Here is a 16,148-nt window from a genome sequence, read left to right on the forward strand (position 1 = left end):
AAAGCAGGGCTTTGGTGCAGTTAAAACCGCCAGGGCTTATCACATTAATGAACAACAAGAAGGGGCCGCAGCTCAGGAGCAAACCAGTTGGCAAGAGGAGGGGTGGGGAGTGGGCGTTGAGCAGGTCTCAGACCACTTCCTTCAACTGGGTCACAGCCTCGCGAGTTCCTTAACCCCCTGCCCCCAGCCCCACTTCCCTTCTGGGCAACACTGACTTTGGGAGTTAACCCCAAAGCGCTGGAGAGGCTAGGACCTCGGACAGCAGCAGCCAGCTGTGGCATCACAGATGTGTGCCCTGAGAGCCCACAGCGGAGACCCTGCAGAGGACAGGCAGGGCGGCCCAAGACGCGTGTGACGAAGCACGGGCCTGCTGTTCTAGGGGTATGGAGGACCCACAATGAAAACTGAGACCTTGGAAATAGCCAATCACGAAGCCAGTTAGGAGTGCTCTGTTATGGGCCTCATTCTGATGTCATGGTGACAAAGATAGAGGCGGCTGAGCCATACAGACAGGCTTACACTCCCCGCTCCACCACTTCCCAGCTGCAAGACCAGGACTGGGTCCCGTCACTGTCAGGGATGCCATCTCCTCAGCTGAAAAATGGGCAACAACACCACCAGCCTTAAAGGTAGATGTGAGGACGTAATGCAAGAAGCTGCTGGCTTCACACCTGCTTTCTTCTCCTTATCTCTTTCTTGGCCCTGGAGCCACAGGGCTTTATGGCTGGTTGTACTAGATCCAATGACAGACCCGCTTCTTGGACTGCAGCAGGGTTTCTCAACGGGGCACTTGGTCCTGGGTCAGATAACTGTCTGTGGGGGCCACCCTGTGCATTGTGGGATGTTTAGCAGCCTCCCGGGGCTCCACCCACAGGATGCTAATAGTACGCCCCTCCCACATCCCGAGTTGTGACAACTAAAAACGTCTCTGTCCATTGACACTGTCCCTGGGGTTGCCAAGCGAGGCAGCACTGCCCCGTTTACACTATGGGGCTGAGGCACGAGGAAACCCACTGGGGCCGAGTGGGGCAGCGGCAGTGAGTGAAAGTAGGAACGCCAACAAAACCAGAATGAAAAGCCCCACAGCAGCCACTGTGCATAAAACCCTTTGGGGTCAATCGTACCCATGAACAGTTTGTCTTAACCGGTGAGAACCCAGATTTCCTTTCAATCTTAATAACCTGTGACCAGCTCCCCGGAATAGACACTAGTGCCTTCCAAGGACCCCCAGTCCTTGGGGGGTGGAGCTGCTGAAAAGAAACTGCGTCATTCCTGCCTTTCCTGGTTGTGTTATTTTTTCAGGAAAACAAGCATTGCCTCTGGCCATGTAAAGACCGGCAACAGAGAGAGCTGCTCTGAGGTGGGGGAAACTCAGGCGGGGGCTTTGCCCAGAAGAATCGACAACGTGCTGGTTAGTAGGCCCTCTGGGGAGACAGGCCACCCCCACAGGGAGAGGGCCAGCTGACGGGCAGAAATCTAGTGCCTGGCGGTTTCCAATGGACCCATTACTCACCAGGCCCAAACTGTTCAGGGGACCTCAGTCATAATGGCAGGGCCTGCTCTGTCTGGAGCATCTGGTGTCAGAGGTACTGGATCAGTATCTTGTCACCGTCCCGTGGAATTGAGTGGGTTACTGCCAGCTTCTGCCCCTATGTCCTCATGTGTTAAGCAGACTCATCTAATGAAGTCCCTTTTCACCCTGGAAAGCTTTTGATATCCAGTGGGTCACATGTGGCCCACAAACATTTTGTTTAGCCCTCAAATCAGTTTCCAACTAACTTGAAAATCAGATTTTCATCTCTCGATATGGGTTTCTGCCATCTTGGAAAATTCCACCATCTGGCAAGCGGCAGCCCCACATAGCAATAATCACGCGGGGTGAGCAGCAGCTGACCCGTTAGACAGGGTCTGTGAGCTCCACTCCACACCCCTCCTGTGGTCACAACATGAGGCTTCCTTCACTGAAATGACCTGCCTGGACCCTATAGACACCTGAGTTTGCTGCAGTCCCCCGTTGATAGGGGAAACTTGGGGTGTTTGTCTGCTCTGTTGATCCCAGATGCTGGGAAGGTAAGATGCTAACCGACCACAGAAGCAAACAAGGCAGGAGGGGGCCTCCCACAGCGCCATGTCTGTCCCAATCAGGGGTCAGTGCTGGTGGCGAGCTGCCTTAATAATGCTGGGGATGACAAAGGGCTGCAGCAATGGGAAAAAGGTTTCCCTTTTAATTTATACACATTGTTCACGGTCCCCTCTGAGCTGGGAGTGAGACGTCAGCGCTTTGTCCCGTCATGTCCAATGAAGCACCAGCGCATCAGAAAAGGGTCAAAGATTCTGCAAGTCCAAATGGCCTGAAGTTATTCCAGGACCCCAAAGGGCCATGGTTCCCCAAACAATCACTGAAGTGCATTTCCGAACTACGCACCGTGCCCCACGTCACAATAAACTGCTCCGTTGTGCGCGAAACGATGACGCTAAGGGTCCCCCCAGGCCCCAGACAGCTCCCAGTTCCAGAACCTCGTTCCTGCAGGGAGGACTGCCTGTCAGAGGCGGCGGAGCTGATCCTGTCCCCACCCCACCATCCCTACCCGGAGGGAGGCGACAGGCAGGCTGGGCTTGAGAAGGCGCAGCTGCCCTCTGCTGCCCTTGATGACTTGTTCGCAGCACTCTCCCTGTGACGAGGGTGACAGGGATGCCACCACAGTTGCGCTGTGCCACCTGCTCTGTGGGTCCTTAGCCAACTTGGCAGCAGAGGAGGACAGCAGCCTGCTATTCTTGATGCTCCAAGACTAGGTGCTAATTCTGCAGCTCTTTCACGCAGAGGAAGGCTTCTTTGGGCAACAGCACCCCCTCGCAACCCTGACCCAGCTCCCTCCACCTCTCCCCCTGCTCTGCTGGCCCCACAGGGTGGCTCAGTGTCCTGGGCTGCACCTCTGCTTCCTCTCCCTGTTTCCCTGGGCACTTCCCCACTTCCGTGATCACCATTCCCAAGTTTGTATCAGGAAATTGTACCCCAGGGAGTGGGTTCAATTTCCAAATTCCTGAGCGGTGACCCGTTGGCAAGAAGTCAGAATTCCTGGGAGTTCTCCGAAATTCCCAAGATCGTAACTCAGTCTTAAAATAATCCCAACATTCTTGATACTTTTTATTCATTATTGTGGAAATCTCAAATGATTTTGCTTAATAAGCAAGAAACATTTAGTTTGGTAGCATTTACAAAGGACTGGAGCCTGGAGTGAATATTCTGGAAGATACCAGCCAACCTACACACTGGGTGCTGGTGGAATAATAGCACCAGGGGTCTCACACCGAGGCTGACGGCATCGCACAGAAGTGCGCATGGAAACTGCTAACAGAAGGACTTACTGTGCTTCCCAAACTTGCCATTTCTTGGCCTGCCACGCACATCGGGTTTACCAGGCACATAAACTTATTCGTATTTATTTTATTTGCAAGAATGACTCATTGTTTGCAGCAGATAGAGCCACCAACACACATTTAATAACACGGCACCAGCTAAAAGCAAGACTGACTAATGAGACCGTGACCATTTCTCTCCTACGAGCTCCCGCCCTGGTTCCTGGAAGCACTGACCTTCACCTCCAACCGTGTGTGGGCTTTCCTGCCTTTGCCTCCTGGGCATGGGCACCTGCAAACCAGGAATGCTCACGGCTGCACTTTGATTTTTCACAGGAGAAGGATAATACTTCCTGATCTCTTCACTGATTTTTCTTGAGCTTGGAGATGTATGTTTCCTGAGATGCACCAGGAAGGAATTCCTACCTGATGCCCAGCTCACCTGTCTCTCTTGCCAGGCTCCCAGCCTGCCTTCAGGACCTCTCGGAGACCAGTTTCTACACCCAACAGCTCATTTTCACCTTGCCTGCTCCCAAATCTGCCCCCCCATCCACTTGACCATCATTGGTCCAGACTTCCAGCCTCAAAAACTTGGCATCATCTGCCAACCCCCCCCCCCCATTTTCTCTGGGCTACTATGAAAGCACCCTATCTTGTCTCCTGTCCCCACCCCCCGCCCCACCCTCCCCCAGCTGCCAGTATGATCCCTAAAGCACAGACATAAGCTCAAAGGTCTGCAAGGACTTGTCTGCACGGAGACCAAGATGGACACTCCCTCAGGACTTTGCAGCCCCAGCTCCCAGCCCTGTTTTTCAGAGCTTCTCTGGCCACAGTGGATGACGTGGGGCTCCCTGCACTTGGCAGCTGCCCTGAACATGTGGAAAGAACATCTCCCCCTTACGCCTATCAAAAGTTTGCATCTCAAATTGGTGTAAGACGGTGGGGTACGGATAACCTGAACAATTTTTAAATGCACATGCCATCTGAGCCTAAAAATCAACGCTGCAGACCTACCTGCTGAAATGTGTATCTATTGAAATAATCCTGGCAACACTGAGGGAGAAAAATCTGGGAACATCTCAAATGTTCAAATAGAGCAATGGTGAAACAAGTTACGAAACAGCCATTGCAGTGGATACGATGTAGTTTTCAAAAAAGGATGAGGCAGCTTTATTAAACCCAAAAGGCAAACTACAGAACTCTGTGTGGAGGGTGGCTCTGGCTTACCTAAGTATTGACAATTTCTGCAGTTACATAAGAAACCTACCGGTGAGCACAGCGTGGGGTGGGGCCACGATGCACAGCGAGGGTGGTGTGACGTTTGCTTCGTCTTATAGCTTTCTGTAGTGCTGTACTTTTTTTTTAATACCATAAGTTTATCACTTCCTCCAAAACGTCTGCTCCCCAGACTCTCCCCCGTGCCCCCCTTCTGCTGGTAAAAACAGCAACACACATACAGAGCTTACTACACAAAGGCGCTCGCTGCTCTGAAAGCCTGACACACGTGTGCTCATGTCACCTCACCTGGTCCGGGGGATGCTGTTAGTACCGCCATTGCACAGAGGAAGACGCTGAGGCCCTGGGGGGCTTGTGACTCACTCAAGGCCACGCCGCCAGCCAGTCGCAGAGCTGGGTACAAAGCGGGCAGCCTGACACATAACTGGGCACCGTGCATGTTCCTAGTACATGAAGGAAGACAGGCGGCCTTGGGATGTCATGACCGGCACACGTGTTGGCCCCTGAGTGCTGGGTCCATGGTTAGGCATCTGTGGACCACGCCACCAAGCTCCCCGCCAGCCCCGGGACCGGTAAACAGTAGGCACTCACCAGAGGGTAAGGGGGTTGGGGGGTGGGAGATGAGGGTAAGGGGGATCAAATATATGGTGATGGAAGGAGAACTGACTCTGGGTGGTGAGCACACAATGGGATTTATAGATGATGGAATACAGAATTGTACACCTGAAATCTATGTAATTTTACTAACAATTGTCACCCCAATAAATTAAAAAAATAAAATAAAAAAGAGTAGGCGCTCGATGCAAGTTCACTGACTTGGATACAGAGGGTGTATACTGAGCAGCTGCGGCATCGGCCTGGTCTGGCAGGAGGCCGGGCCCGTCAGGGAAGTTCTCTCACACCTGACAGCCAGGCCTCCACTACATTCAGTCCAAGCGCTTGTCACACTGCCCTTCCGGTCACTTTGACCAAGGTGACCAACTCCTCCTGTCTAGACCCTATAAAACCTCGTGACCTGCCCCGTCCAGTTCTATTCTCTACCCCACATCCCGAATGAGGTTTTAAAAACATAACCCTGGTCATATCACACCCTGCTCCAAACCCACTCAGAATAAATCCCCAAGTCACTGTCACGGCCGCCACGGCCCTGTGTGACCTGGCCATGGCGACCTCCACTCTCTCACTGCCCTGCTCTCTCTGCTCCGGCCACAATGGCATCAGCTGACACACCCTACCTGTTCCCGCCTCAGGGCCTTTGCACTCACTGTTCCCGGTGTCTGAACACCCTCCCCCCAGAAATTCACAGGATCTTCCTGAGAGGTCTTTCCCGACCATTTTACGGGGAACACCACCTATGTGGTTTTCTAGTCTCTAACTCTGCATTAATTAGCGTCAAATTCGTTTTTATTTGGCAGTATATTATATATTTGTCCATTTTCCATCTCATCTCCCCTACTCTATAAAGTCAGAGGATTTTAATCCTTTTTCTGTTTTGTTTGCAGCCATATCCCCAGTACTTGTTGAGTACTTAGCAGGTGCTCAATAAACAGTGACTGCATGAAAAGAGATGTTTGCTGAATACAGGCCCCTTTGAGGGGACTTTCCATGTATCCACTCAGCAGAGCTTTTGTCCTGGAGATGTCCCAGATTCCCTGTGGCCACGTCATCATCCTTCTCCTCCCCCGTCTCCCTCCTTTCTGTGGAAGTGGTCTCTCCCCCATCGCCACCAAATGGAGAGAAATGGCAGAAATGGAACGTAGTTACTGTGACTGGGGGGCTGCCTAGGGGTCAGGGAAGCTATCTGAACATTAGAGAACAGCTGTGCCCTCATCACTTCCAGGAAGAGTGACTGACCACGATCTCCCCGGGTGGGAGCCCTGCAGATCTGGAGGGCTAGCACCCAGCAGCCTAGGGACCCGAACTTGGGCTGCACCGCTTCACAGCAGCCCAACAAAAGCCAGGCCTGCGGCTGGAGGTAATGAAGTGGCGTTTCACAGGTCATCTCTCCTGGCCACAGGATCCCCCAGGGTATGACCTTCAAGGACCAGGAATGACTGGCGTCTTCCTGCAGGAGACGCCTGGCCCCTAGAAGGGGTGCTACCGTCAGGCCCAACCTCTCAGCCTCCCTGGAAAGTCAGACCACAGCTGCCATGCCCAGTTTCCCAGGGCAGCCCTGGGCCGCTTTATCCAGAGACAGAGGTCCCTAGTAGGGACAGGAGTGAGGAGTGACTTTAGGATAACTCACGTTCTAATAGTTTCCCCACAGATCAGTGAGGACGGTTCTCATTTTATACAGAAGGAAGCTCCGACTCAGGCAAATCCCTGCCCAAGATCACCTCTCTCCTCAGCGGAAGCGCTGGCGACAGCTGCTGACTCCCAATCCCCACGCTTTCCATTTGGCTACCAGGGGTCTCAAACTCATCTGCCTTGAGGGCCAGGTGGCTGAGGTAAGTCAGTGAAGCAGGCTGAGGGGAAATGTGAGAGGGAGGGGTTGGAAAGGTGCCAGACTCGGGCATCCTTGTCCCAGGGAAAGTCATTCACATTTATAGATAGTTTTATTTCCTGTGCCTTTCAAATCTATGTAATAACAAGTTATTATTACCACTTCAAAGTATGCGAGATATATGCTGTTTTCTCTCGCTCGCTCTCTTTTTTTTGTAAAAATAACTTTTTTTATTTAAAAAGCAATGCATATTAATTATGGGGGAAATTTAAAAAATGGAAACAAGCAAGAAGATAACTCATAATTCTACCTACTAGAAAAAAGTATTTTTTAAAAAAACCTGAAACTAATAAAATAAAATAAAATAGAAAGAAAAAAAGAGAAAGAAAAAGAAAAAAAAAATCCAAAAAAAAAAAAAATTAGGGTGTAACTGACAACTAACATTACATTAGTTTCAGGTATACAGCATATATATAGCAAAATGATCACAATAAGTCTGGTTAACATACGTCACCATACAAAATTATTTTATATTTAATTTTATTTCTATTTATATATTTTTATATATTTTGTTTTAAAACTCTGTCCACACCTAACCAGTCTAGCCACACGTTGGAGACCCCTGAGTAGCACCCGCACTCTGTCCTGGTAGCTGGGCAACGCTTAAGACCTAGGAACCTGGAATTTGGGCCAGTCCACAGATGCAAGGTGAGCTAAAGGTTTCCAGGTAGGAGCTGTGTAATTCCAGGGAGCAGCTGACTTGTAAAGCAAAAGGTGTCAATTTAGGCGCCGGTGACCCCTGCTGGTGCACAGGTGGGGAGCTAATCCCCTGCTCACGGGGAGAACACGGCAGCTCCTATTCAGCATAAAATACATGGAACAACTTTTAAGAGTGACTGTGGCAGCAGGTGGGGGTGGGGAGGGGAGTGGGGAAAACATCAACTGGATTTTCAGCTGAATTTTCTGCTGAAAATCCAGTTGGGAATTTGTGCCGCGACCTACATTCCTCTAGCTTCCACCCCCGTAACATTGTCTCTCCCCTCAAGGAACAGTAGAACATGAAATATTTCCCAAGGATGAGTTACTCTGCGGAAAATAAAAAAATTAATAATGTGCTAAATGACAGCACAGCAAATCATTTAAGCCTGCACTGATATGCGGTCCAGTTCTGCAGAATGAATTCTTGGAATCCAAGCTTCCCTTCATTAGCTTTCAAAAGCACGCCTGATATTTCCACTAACATGTGCCACATGTCACGTCTCGGCGTTCACCTTTCTCTGAAACACCAGGGTGACACAAAGAATATGGGGCTCCCCAAAGAAGAGAGTGTTGGGGGCCTGCCATCTGCTCACCATTTTGGTGGGCGGACACTGGTTCCCACCAGGGCCAGACTGATACATAGAGTTCAACACGGAAAAGAAATGGCCCACTTCCTACCGTCCTACTTTCTAACTCAGTAGGTTAGACTGCTGCCGGTGTTTGCAGGGAAGGGAGGCAGAGAGATTTGGGGAAAAAACATTCAACCAGCTGATGCTTTCACGCTTAGATTTGTACAGATGGTAGAATATTTGGAAGTCATGATGTCCCTTGCAGAACACAGTGAAATACTGACACAGTAAACAGAAAAAAGGAACCGGAGACGTGTGTACAAAAGCAGGTCCCATCTAATGCTGGACTCCAGGCTGCATAAACCTGAAAGTTTTAAGGAATATTTATGGGAGGGGAAAAAAGGAAGAAAAACATGAGTAACTTCTACCTACTAGCTTTCATTCCTCTGACCACCTTCTCTCTCCCGCTCAATGGGAAGGGGGCCACCTTTACTGAAGTTTGGCAGTGAACTAGCTCACAGCGCATGGTGGGAGGACAGAGGGCAAGCCAAATGCATCCTGGGTCACACGCAGTGTCTGGTCCTCACAACCAAAGCCCGTATGGAGAAGCCATCGGAGTAGAGGGTGAGAGGCAGGATTGCCAACTCAGGTATCTACAGGGGCCAGGCAGGTAACTCAAATGTGTGACATCACCTGAGTATATAAGAAAAACAGCCAAATACCAACACAAACGTCAGGGGAGGCTCGGCTGAGTGGAGACAAGGGGGGTGGGGGCGGGGCACAGTCGGCTATAGCCTGTAGCCAAAGTGTGGCTGAGTGGGAATGGAAGTGGATATTCGTTTGTCCTGGCTGCCGTAACAAAACAGCAGTGTTTGTGGCTTAAGCGACAGCATTGATTTCTCTCGGTTCTGGAGGCTGGGGTCCAACGTCAAGGTGCCGGCAGACTCGGTTCCGGGTGGAGTCTCCCTTCTTGGCTCTGGACGTTGCCTCCTCACTGTGTCCACACATGGCAGCCAGACAGTACTGTTCTCTCTTCCTCTTCTTGTCGGGGCACTAATGGCATCGTGGGGGCCCCACTCTTGTAACTTCATCCAAACCTCATCATTTCTCAAAGGCCCCAAAAACCATCATATGGGGGGGGCTTTAATCTATAGATTTTGTGGGGGCACAGTCAGTCCATAACAAGGTGTGACCGATTCTCATTTTTCGAGAGAGGCTCGATATCTGATTTTTAGAAATCTGACACCTTCTCATTTTTGGATGCTGGCAATACTTTAATTAAGACAAAGAAATAACAAAACCCCACTGGACTGGTCAAGTAAGACAGGTCAGAGGGTCAGGCTCAGGTCGCCCCACAGGTCGTGGGTTTGTCACCTAAGCCCCAAAACATGGGCCATGGCACCGGACAGCCAGGCTTCCCCTGTGCTGGTGGGTAACCCTGGGGTCAGCCAGGTCCCCTCTCAGCGCCTCACTTTTCTTGTCATCAGGATATGGAACCCTCTGGAACTGCCCTTTTATTGGCAGTTGTGTAAGGTTCCACCGAGTAAAATGGAGACATGGGGTCCACCTAACAGGATCTCAGGGAGCTCAGGCAGGTCACACGCTAAAGTCTGGCAAACAGAGGGGAGGAAGGAAGTGGCGGCAGCAGCCCAGCAAACAAGTGCATTTGTGTTCAGCATTTGAAAGAGCCGAGGACAGGTCAAGATTTATATATATATATATATTTTTTTTTTTAAATTATGCTTTTTGGGGTTTATTTCCTTAGCCAAGACAGATTAAAAAAAAACAAAAAACACACAAAAACCTGGAAACCTCAGGGTGAACTGTGGAGCTGAGATAGCAGTCTCGCTGCTTTCCTGAGCACACACAGACAGGAAATTATCACGGGGAGATTCACTGGCTCATCTTCCATTACCCCAAAATGAAACAACTTGCAGATTTTAACCTGTAATTCCATCTTGCTCCAAAAGACAGAGGAGGAGAGAGCAGTTTAACTTGGAGCTGCAGGGAGACCAGCAGACAAAAGCTGTTTAATTCATCTGGGGTCCGTACCAAGGTTCAGTCAGAAATCTTGTGTCAATATTATGTCACTTGCCACAATCTCCTACGGAAATTCTCTGTATTTTTTAAAGCCAATGAAATTGAACCTTATGTTCTCTGTGCTAATTAGGCACAAAGGGTTTCTCTCCCAGCTCTGATTAATGGCAACCAGTGCAGCTGAGATCTGAACAACACACCGAGACGCGCTCATTCACACACAATGTTCACAATTCCGCAGGCTGATGTTTGGTAAACACGACTGCCCGTGCCAGCAGAAGAGCCACCGGCGTGCCTGAGTGGGGCAAAGTTTTCTCCTTCTCACTTACTACGGGCAGCCTTTCTCAGCATCCTGGCCGTAGGACCAATGCTCTGACTCAATTTCCATCAGAGAATTTAACCAACGCGCACATGACTCAGCGGAAGGTTAATTTCCAACAGGCATCATGGGCCTGGGAGCTGCCTTGCACAGAAGAACGGGAACCCCACCCCCACTAACTTAAAAAACGGCGAGAGATCAAGGTCCTGGCATCACAAATAACCAGAGGAAAGAAAAATACAGTTTCCCACACGATGTATTCTATTCGGAAAAAAAAGTCTCTTTTATCACAGGCAGCGCAATACAGTTATATTAGGTTGGTGCTAAAGTAATTGCGGTTTTTGCAATTATTTTTAACCTTTTAAACTGCAATTACTTTTGCACCAACCTACTGTCTTCTCACAAAAGCCTTTAAACAATTAGACACACCAGCGGCTAGCGCAGCTACAATTTCAAAGGCCTGAAGCAGGTAAGTGGGGCAGCCCTGCCCACATTCATCTGGCTGGAAGCTCAACTTGCAAATCCTGGGAGGTGTGATGCCCACAGTTCAACCCCACATTCAGAAGCAGAAGTGAGCCCCTTGTTGTGAGTCACAGCATCTCTGTTAGAACGAAACCGATCCCCAAACCCTCAGCGTACCAGTTTTTAAGAGCTACAGGGAAAGGAGATTCTTTATCCCGGCAAATCTCACAGACCCAGACCAGTGCTTCTCACATGACGAGTTCCGCTCCCATTTTGGGGGAGCCACACTTTTGCTCTGAGGACCTTTCCATCTGGTGTTTCTAGATGGAAATAGTTTAGAAATGATAGAATTATATTCTACGGCATCTAAAAACTATAAACACCAAGTACTGCTTCGTCATTTCAGTTCTCAAAATTCCAAGGATGGAAATGTCTCAGGCTGATGACTGCTGAGCAGAGTGGCCTCGCTGCAGGGGTAAGATGGTGGCACCACGTGACGGCCACCTGCCCCACGGTGCTGCACAAACATGTTTCCAGGCCATGTGACCCGAGAAGAGCGGCGGGAATGGAGTCAGCAGGCGGACACTGGCGCATGACAAACACAAGACGCTGCCCGCCTCACACCACTGGGAGCGAAGATTTGGCCTCAGAAAAACGGCAGCACCTTTTGCTTTGAATGACAACTTTGAATCATACCAACTTCGTTAAGTGCTTCACATGCAAACCCCTTTAAATGTTTCATACTTTTCTAAGAGATATAAGAACAAGGAATTTTTACCTAGTTTTACGCTTGTTCATACATAAGGATTATTAACATGAAAATCATTCAAATCGGTACCAGTGGGAGTCTGTGAGCACCTTTCCTCGGATTCACGAACCAAGCTGAGGCCACTGAGAGAAGACCTGTGAGCTGCACAGAAAACGAATCTCTCCTGTGATCAAAATGCACGAATGTATAGGACCCCTGGCCCTGCATGGATTTGCAGACCTCGAATCACTGAAGTTCACGTGCAGACTTGCCCCTTCACGAGCCCCTAGGAACTCCAAGGCGTCGTGGCCCATGTCTCCCTGTCCGCACCTCCCACAGCTCCTGGGTCACAGCCGGGTCCCAGGGTGTTAGGGACGCAGACACATTTGGAAGAGAAAGGAGGGCGTGCTGGATGCAGCATGCCCCCGGGAATGGTACTTACACAAAGAAGGGCATCAGCTGGACGAGGGTCTCTTTCTTGGGGCTGGCGGCAAACTCGGGGACCATCTGGATGACTTTGTTCATGACGCTGCGCAGGTAGTTTTGCAGCTGCTTCCTTCGTTCCTCCACGAACTTGGCATCCTGAGAAGACAGACAGACAGGTGCGCTCAAGGGTACGCTCCTCGCCTAGCCGAGAACGTCCCCGCGGCTCACGCAGTGCATCCCTCCTCACCAGCACACGTCCTACACTAACTGAGGGCCGGCCGGGCACTTCCCACGTGCAGTCACATGTGGAAGGTGCTCGTGGTACTAGTAAGTGGGGGAAAGCAGGTCCCTAAAACTCCCTACACTGTGTTCCCATGAATGAATGAATGAGGTCTTAGCAACTGTGGCTGTCACTTACTGAGCACCTATCATGTGCCAAGCATGGTGCCAGGGACCAAGGATAGAACAGTGGGCACGAACGGTCAGTCACTGGTGGAGGTCCCAGGCCAGTGGGGGAGTCACAAGGAAATCCAGGACCACACAGGTCAGTGTATAATTACGAGTCACACTAAACGCCACTCTCTAGAGAGGGTGCTTATTTGGCCCTCACAGGGATTTTCCAAAATACATATATATCAGTTGCCACAATTTAAGAAAGATTGTATTAAAAAACAAATTCTACCTTTTCCTGAGAAACTAGGAGACATGGCAGCACACTCTGACCCATAGGGCCTCACCTGCTGGGAAGGGCAGCATGTCCCCCCCCCCCCACCTGTGCAATCTCCACCCCTCCCGGTCAGGGGCTCCGTGCTCCGAACCTTCCTGTTCACCACAGACAACACCCCCCTTGCCCCCACCACGCTCCCTTATCTCTTTGGCTTGTAGGCAGGGCCAGCTTCCCAGGTGTGCGCCCTGTGCAGTCACACAGGACTGAAACGTGGACCTGTGTGATGTGCTGTCCTTGTCCTGGAATTCTTAATAATTTTGGAACAAGGGGCTCCACGTTTTCATGTTTCCCTCGGCCCCAGAGACTTGGAAGCCTGCCCTGCTCCTTCGAATCTGCACCGGGGGCCCTGCTTTATGACAAAGAAACCCTGGCCAGTGTGGGTTTAGGAAAGACGCTCCCTGAGGAAGTGAGGCTTCTCCTGGACTGGGGGCCACAGGCAGGGAGAGGGGGGCAGCAGAGAGAGGCCACGGTCCTTTCTCCTCATGAGAACAGCAGAAGCGGACTCTGCTTAACATCACGTGACACATGAGGATACTGCGGCCTCAGCCATGAGGCCCCATGGAACAATCAGCTCGGTCCCCGTCCCCAGCCAGGCACAGCTCAGTGACAGTCTGCTGAACAAGGTCGTGCTCAGAGGTGCCTGAGAACCCACTCTGTCCGTGGACTGGTCTCTGACGAAGACCCCACACAAGGCCCTGCCAAGGATCCAAGCACGGCTGGGAGATTCTTTCCTAGGTGTTAACAGATCTTGCGAATAAAAATACAGGACGCCCAGTGAAATTTGAATTTCAGATAGGCAGTGAGTCATTTGTCAGTTTTCATAACCCAATATTCAATAATTCCTCACTGAATAATTTTTCAGTCTTCAGGCATGCACCACACAATAAAACCTTTCCGCGCAGTATTTGGGACATGTTGAGGGAATTAGTTGATCTGAAATTCACATTTCACTGAGCGTCCTGTGTTTCATCTGGCCACCGCCCTCTGCGTACCAGGTGGGAGCAAGAACCCGGCAGCAGGGTCGTCCAGCACAAGGCGACTCCCTGAGGAGCTGCCTGGGCAGGGACCTGCCTCCAGAGGAGCGGTGGCGGTGGAACACGTGGCTGGCCACTGCAACCCATGGCCAGCTAGCCGGCGCAGTCCCAGGTGGCGGCAAGATCGCCTGCAGCCTGGTGCGAGGCGTGCTGAGTGGGGGAGGGCTGCAGGCCCTCGGCCCAAGCGGGAGCCGCCCGGGCTCTGCTGCCCGGCCCGGCCTGAACGCCAGGTTCTGCTCCGTGGTCTCCAAGCTTCAACCCGTCATTAAACAATTAGATGCGTCTCCTTGGGAAGGTGGTTAATATGCCACGTTAGTGCTGAATCCAGCTAATTAAGCCTAGTTTTTAATCTGCCCAAGAAACCCTCAAACTGCTTGAAGGGCCCTGCAGGAGGATATGGAAGGAGCTAATCAGCCAGGAAGAACAGAGCGCTCCTTTTGTGGGGGCGGGGGGGGTGCTCAAGACACTCGAAGCCCCAAGGAGAGACTGGAGATGGCGCCTCAGGTGACTTGTGGGGCTGGGCCACAGGGTCCCAGGAAGGTGAGGACCCCAAAAGCGAGGTCAGAGGCTTCCACCCAGGAGTCGAATCCACCCATTTCCACTTGACCAGTGACTTTTCTCACCCAAATCCAGGGACAAGAGGGACTTGGCAGGACGTGCTGAGCCTGGACGATTCCCACATTCTTCCCATGTGCTGATTCCCTGAGCCGCTGGCTCCTGAGAAGATCCGACATGGCAGCAACCTGAACTTGACAGCCTGCGCCCTTCAGAATAAGCCACAACAATGTCTGCAGTCTGTCCTCCGCTCTGAGCTCAGCTCTTTCCTTGCCCGGGTCCTTACAGCAGGCCTGAGGCTGGAAACTGAGGCTGGGGGAGGGTAAGGAACTTGCCCCAGGTCTTGGAGCTAGCAGGTGGCTGAGCCAGGGCCGGGTCTTTAACCTTCGAGCAATGAGAGCCGTCTCAATCCAGAACTCACAGAAGAAAGGTCTGCGGGCCCTCTAAAGCGGAGGCCTGCCCACACCAGGACTCAGTTCACACAACTTCCACTTGCCCGACGGCTTTAGCAAAGCCATTCACTGTGTGACGAGAAAGACGCCTGTTCCCAGGCTGCCTGACGGCCACCTCTGCCCTGGACGCTGCTCCCTTGGGTCTCAGTCTGGTCCCAGAGGTACCAATACCTCGTGTCGCCACACACAACTTGGCAGAACGCAGTGGGGCAGGGACACTCTCAGGACAATTCCTGGGAGGCTGCAGTCTTTCCTATGACTGCCATTATTTGTTTTGTTTTGTTTACTTTTTTTATTATGAAAATTTCAAAATATGGCAAAAAGCAGAGCCAATGAATCCCCATAACTTTTATCTAAGAAAGTCTTAATTCTTTTCCACATTTGCTTTGTCAGTTTTTACATCATGGTTTTCACCAAACACACTTTTTGTTAAGATGTTTTAAAGTAAATTATGGTGAGCATGACATTTCACCCCTAAATACTTCAGTGTGAATTTCTAAACTACTAGGAACATTTTTCTACTTAGCCACAAAATAAATGTGTTTTTTTGTTGTTGTTGGCTTGTGGGGTTTTTTTGTGTGTTATCTCATGCCTCATCTGTATTCAAACATTTGAGTTTTCAAATGCACCTGCTGCTTCTGGAATTTTAAAAGGGGTCGAGGTCCACCCCAGAACAAGCTGGGAAGCTGGCCGTTCTTTAGCAGGCAGAATGTGACACTGTTTAGAACAGAGTCCCCTTTGGGGATCATGGTGCTGATATTTTGGTGAAGATAGTCCCACTTTTTTCACCACAAGCTGCTAATGGCTTATGTGGCCTCAAAACATGAAAACCAGGATCTTGCTGCATAAAATCCAGATTCCAGGCCTCCCCTGAAAAATGAGCAGCCCTGCCCTCATTGGCTGGAAGCAGTGTCACCATCCCACCCAGCCGGCTCCTCTCGGTGCCATCCCCTGCCTGGCTTCCACGGGCCAGAGTTTGAGACCCCTAAGTCATACCACTTGCACAGACAGGATTGCCGAGGCC

The 16,148-nt window shown here is 50.8% G+C and overlaps 1 protein-coding gene and 1 long non-coding RNA gene across 5 annotated transcripts in view; one reads left to right on the plus strand and one right to left on the minus strand.

Moving 5' to 3' along the window:
* SNX29 (sorting nexin 29) overlaps positions 1 to 16,148 on the minus strand; it is a 426,403-nt gene that overhangs the window by 74,755 nt on the left and 335,500 nt on the right. For 3 of the 4 annotated variants that reach the window (XM_074322948.2, XM_019715145.3, XM_088801234.1), the window contains one exon: positions 12,373 to 12,512. In XM_074322948.2, coding sequence (XP_074179049.2) covers positions 12,373 to 12,512 — 140 coding nt within the window. Of the gene's footprint in view, positions 1 to 11,797; positions 12,093 to 12,372; positions 12,513 to 16,148 lie in introns of those variants that run through there. The other variant, XM_088801235.1, reaches the window with a different exon arrangement.
* LOC148756831 (uncharacterized) lies at positions 1,454 to 11,798 on the plus strand. The gene is made up of 3 exons (XR_016022558.1): positions 1,454 to 7,040; positions 7,637 to 7,744; positions 10,643 to 11,798. It is a non-coding gene; the product is annotated as an uncharacterized LOC148756831 (long non-coding RNA).

This window comes from Rhinolophus sinicus, chromosome 10 (genome assembly GCF_057876585.1).
Source record: "Rhinolophus sinicus isolate RSI-liver-muscle chromosome 10, RSI-T2T, whole genome shotgun sequence".
Lineage (NCBI taxonomy): Eukaryota > Metazoa > Chordata > Mammalia > Chiroptera > Rhinolophidae > Rhinolophus > Rhinolophus sinicus.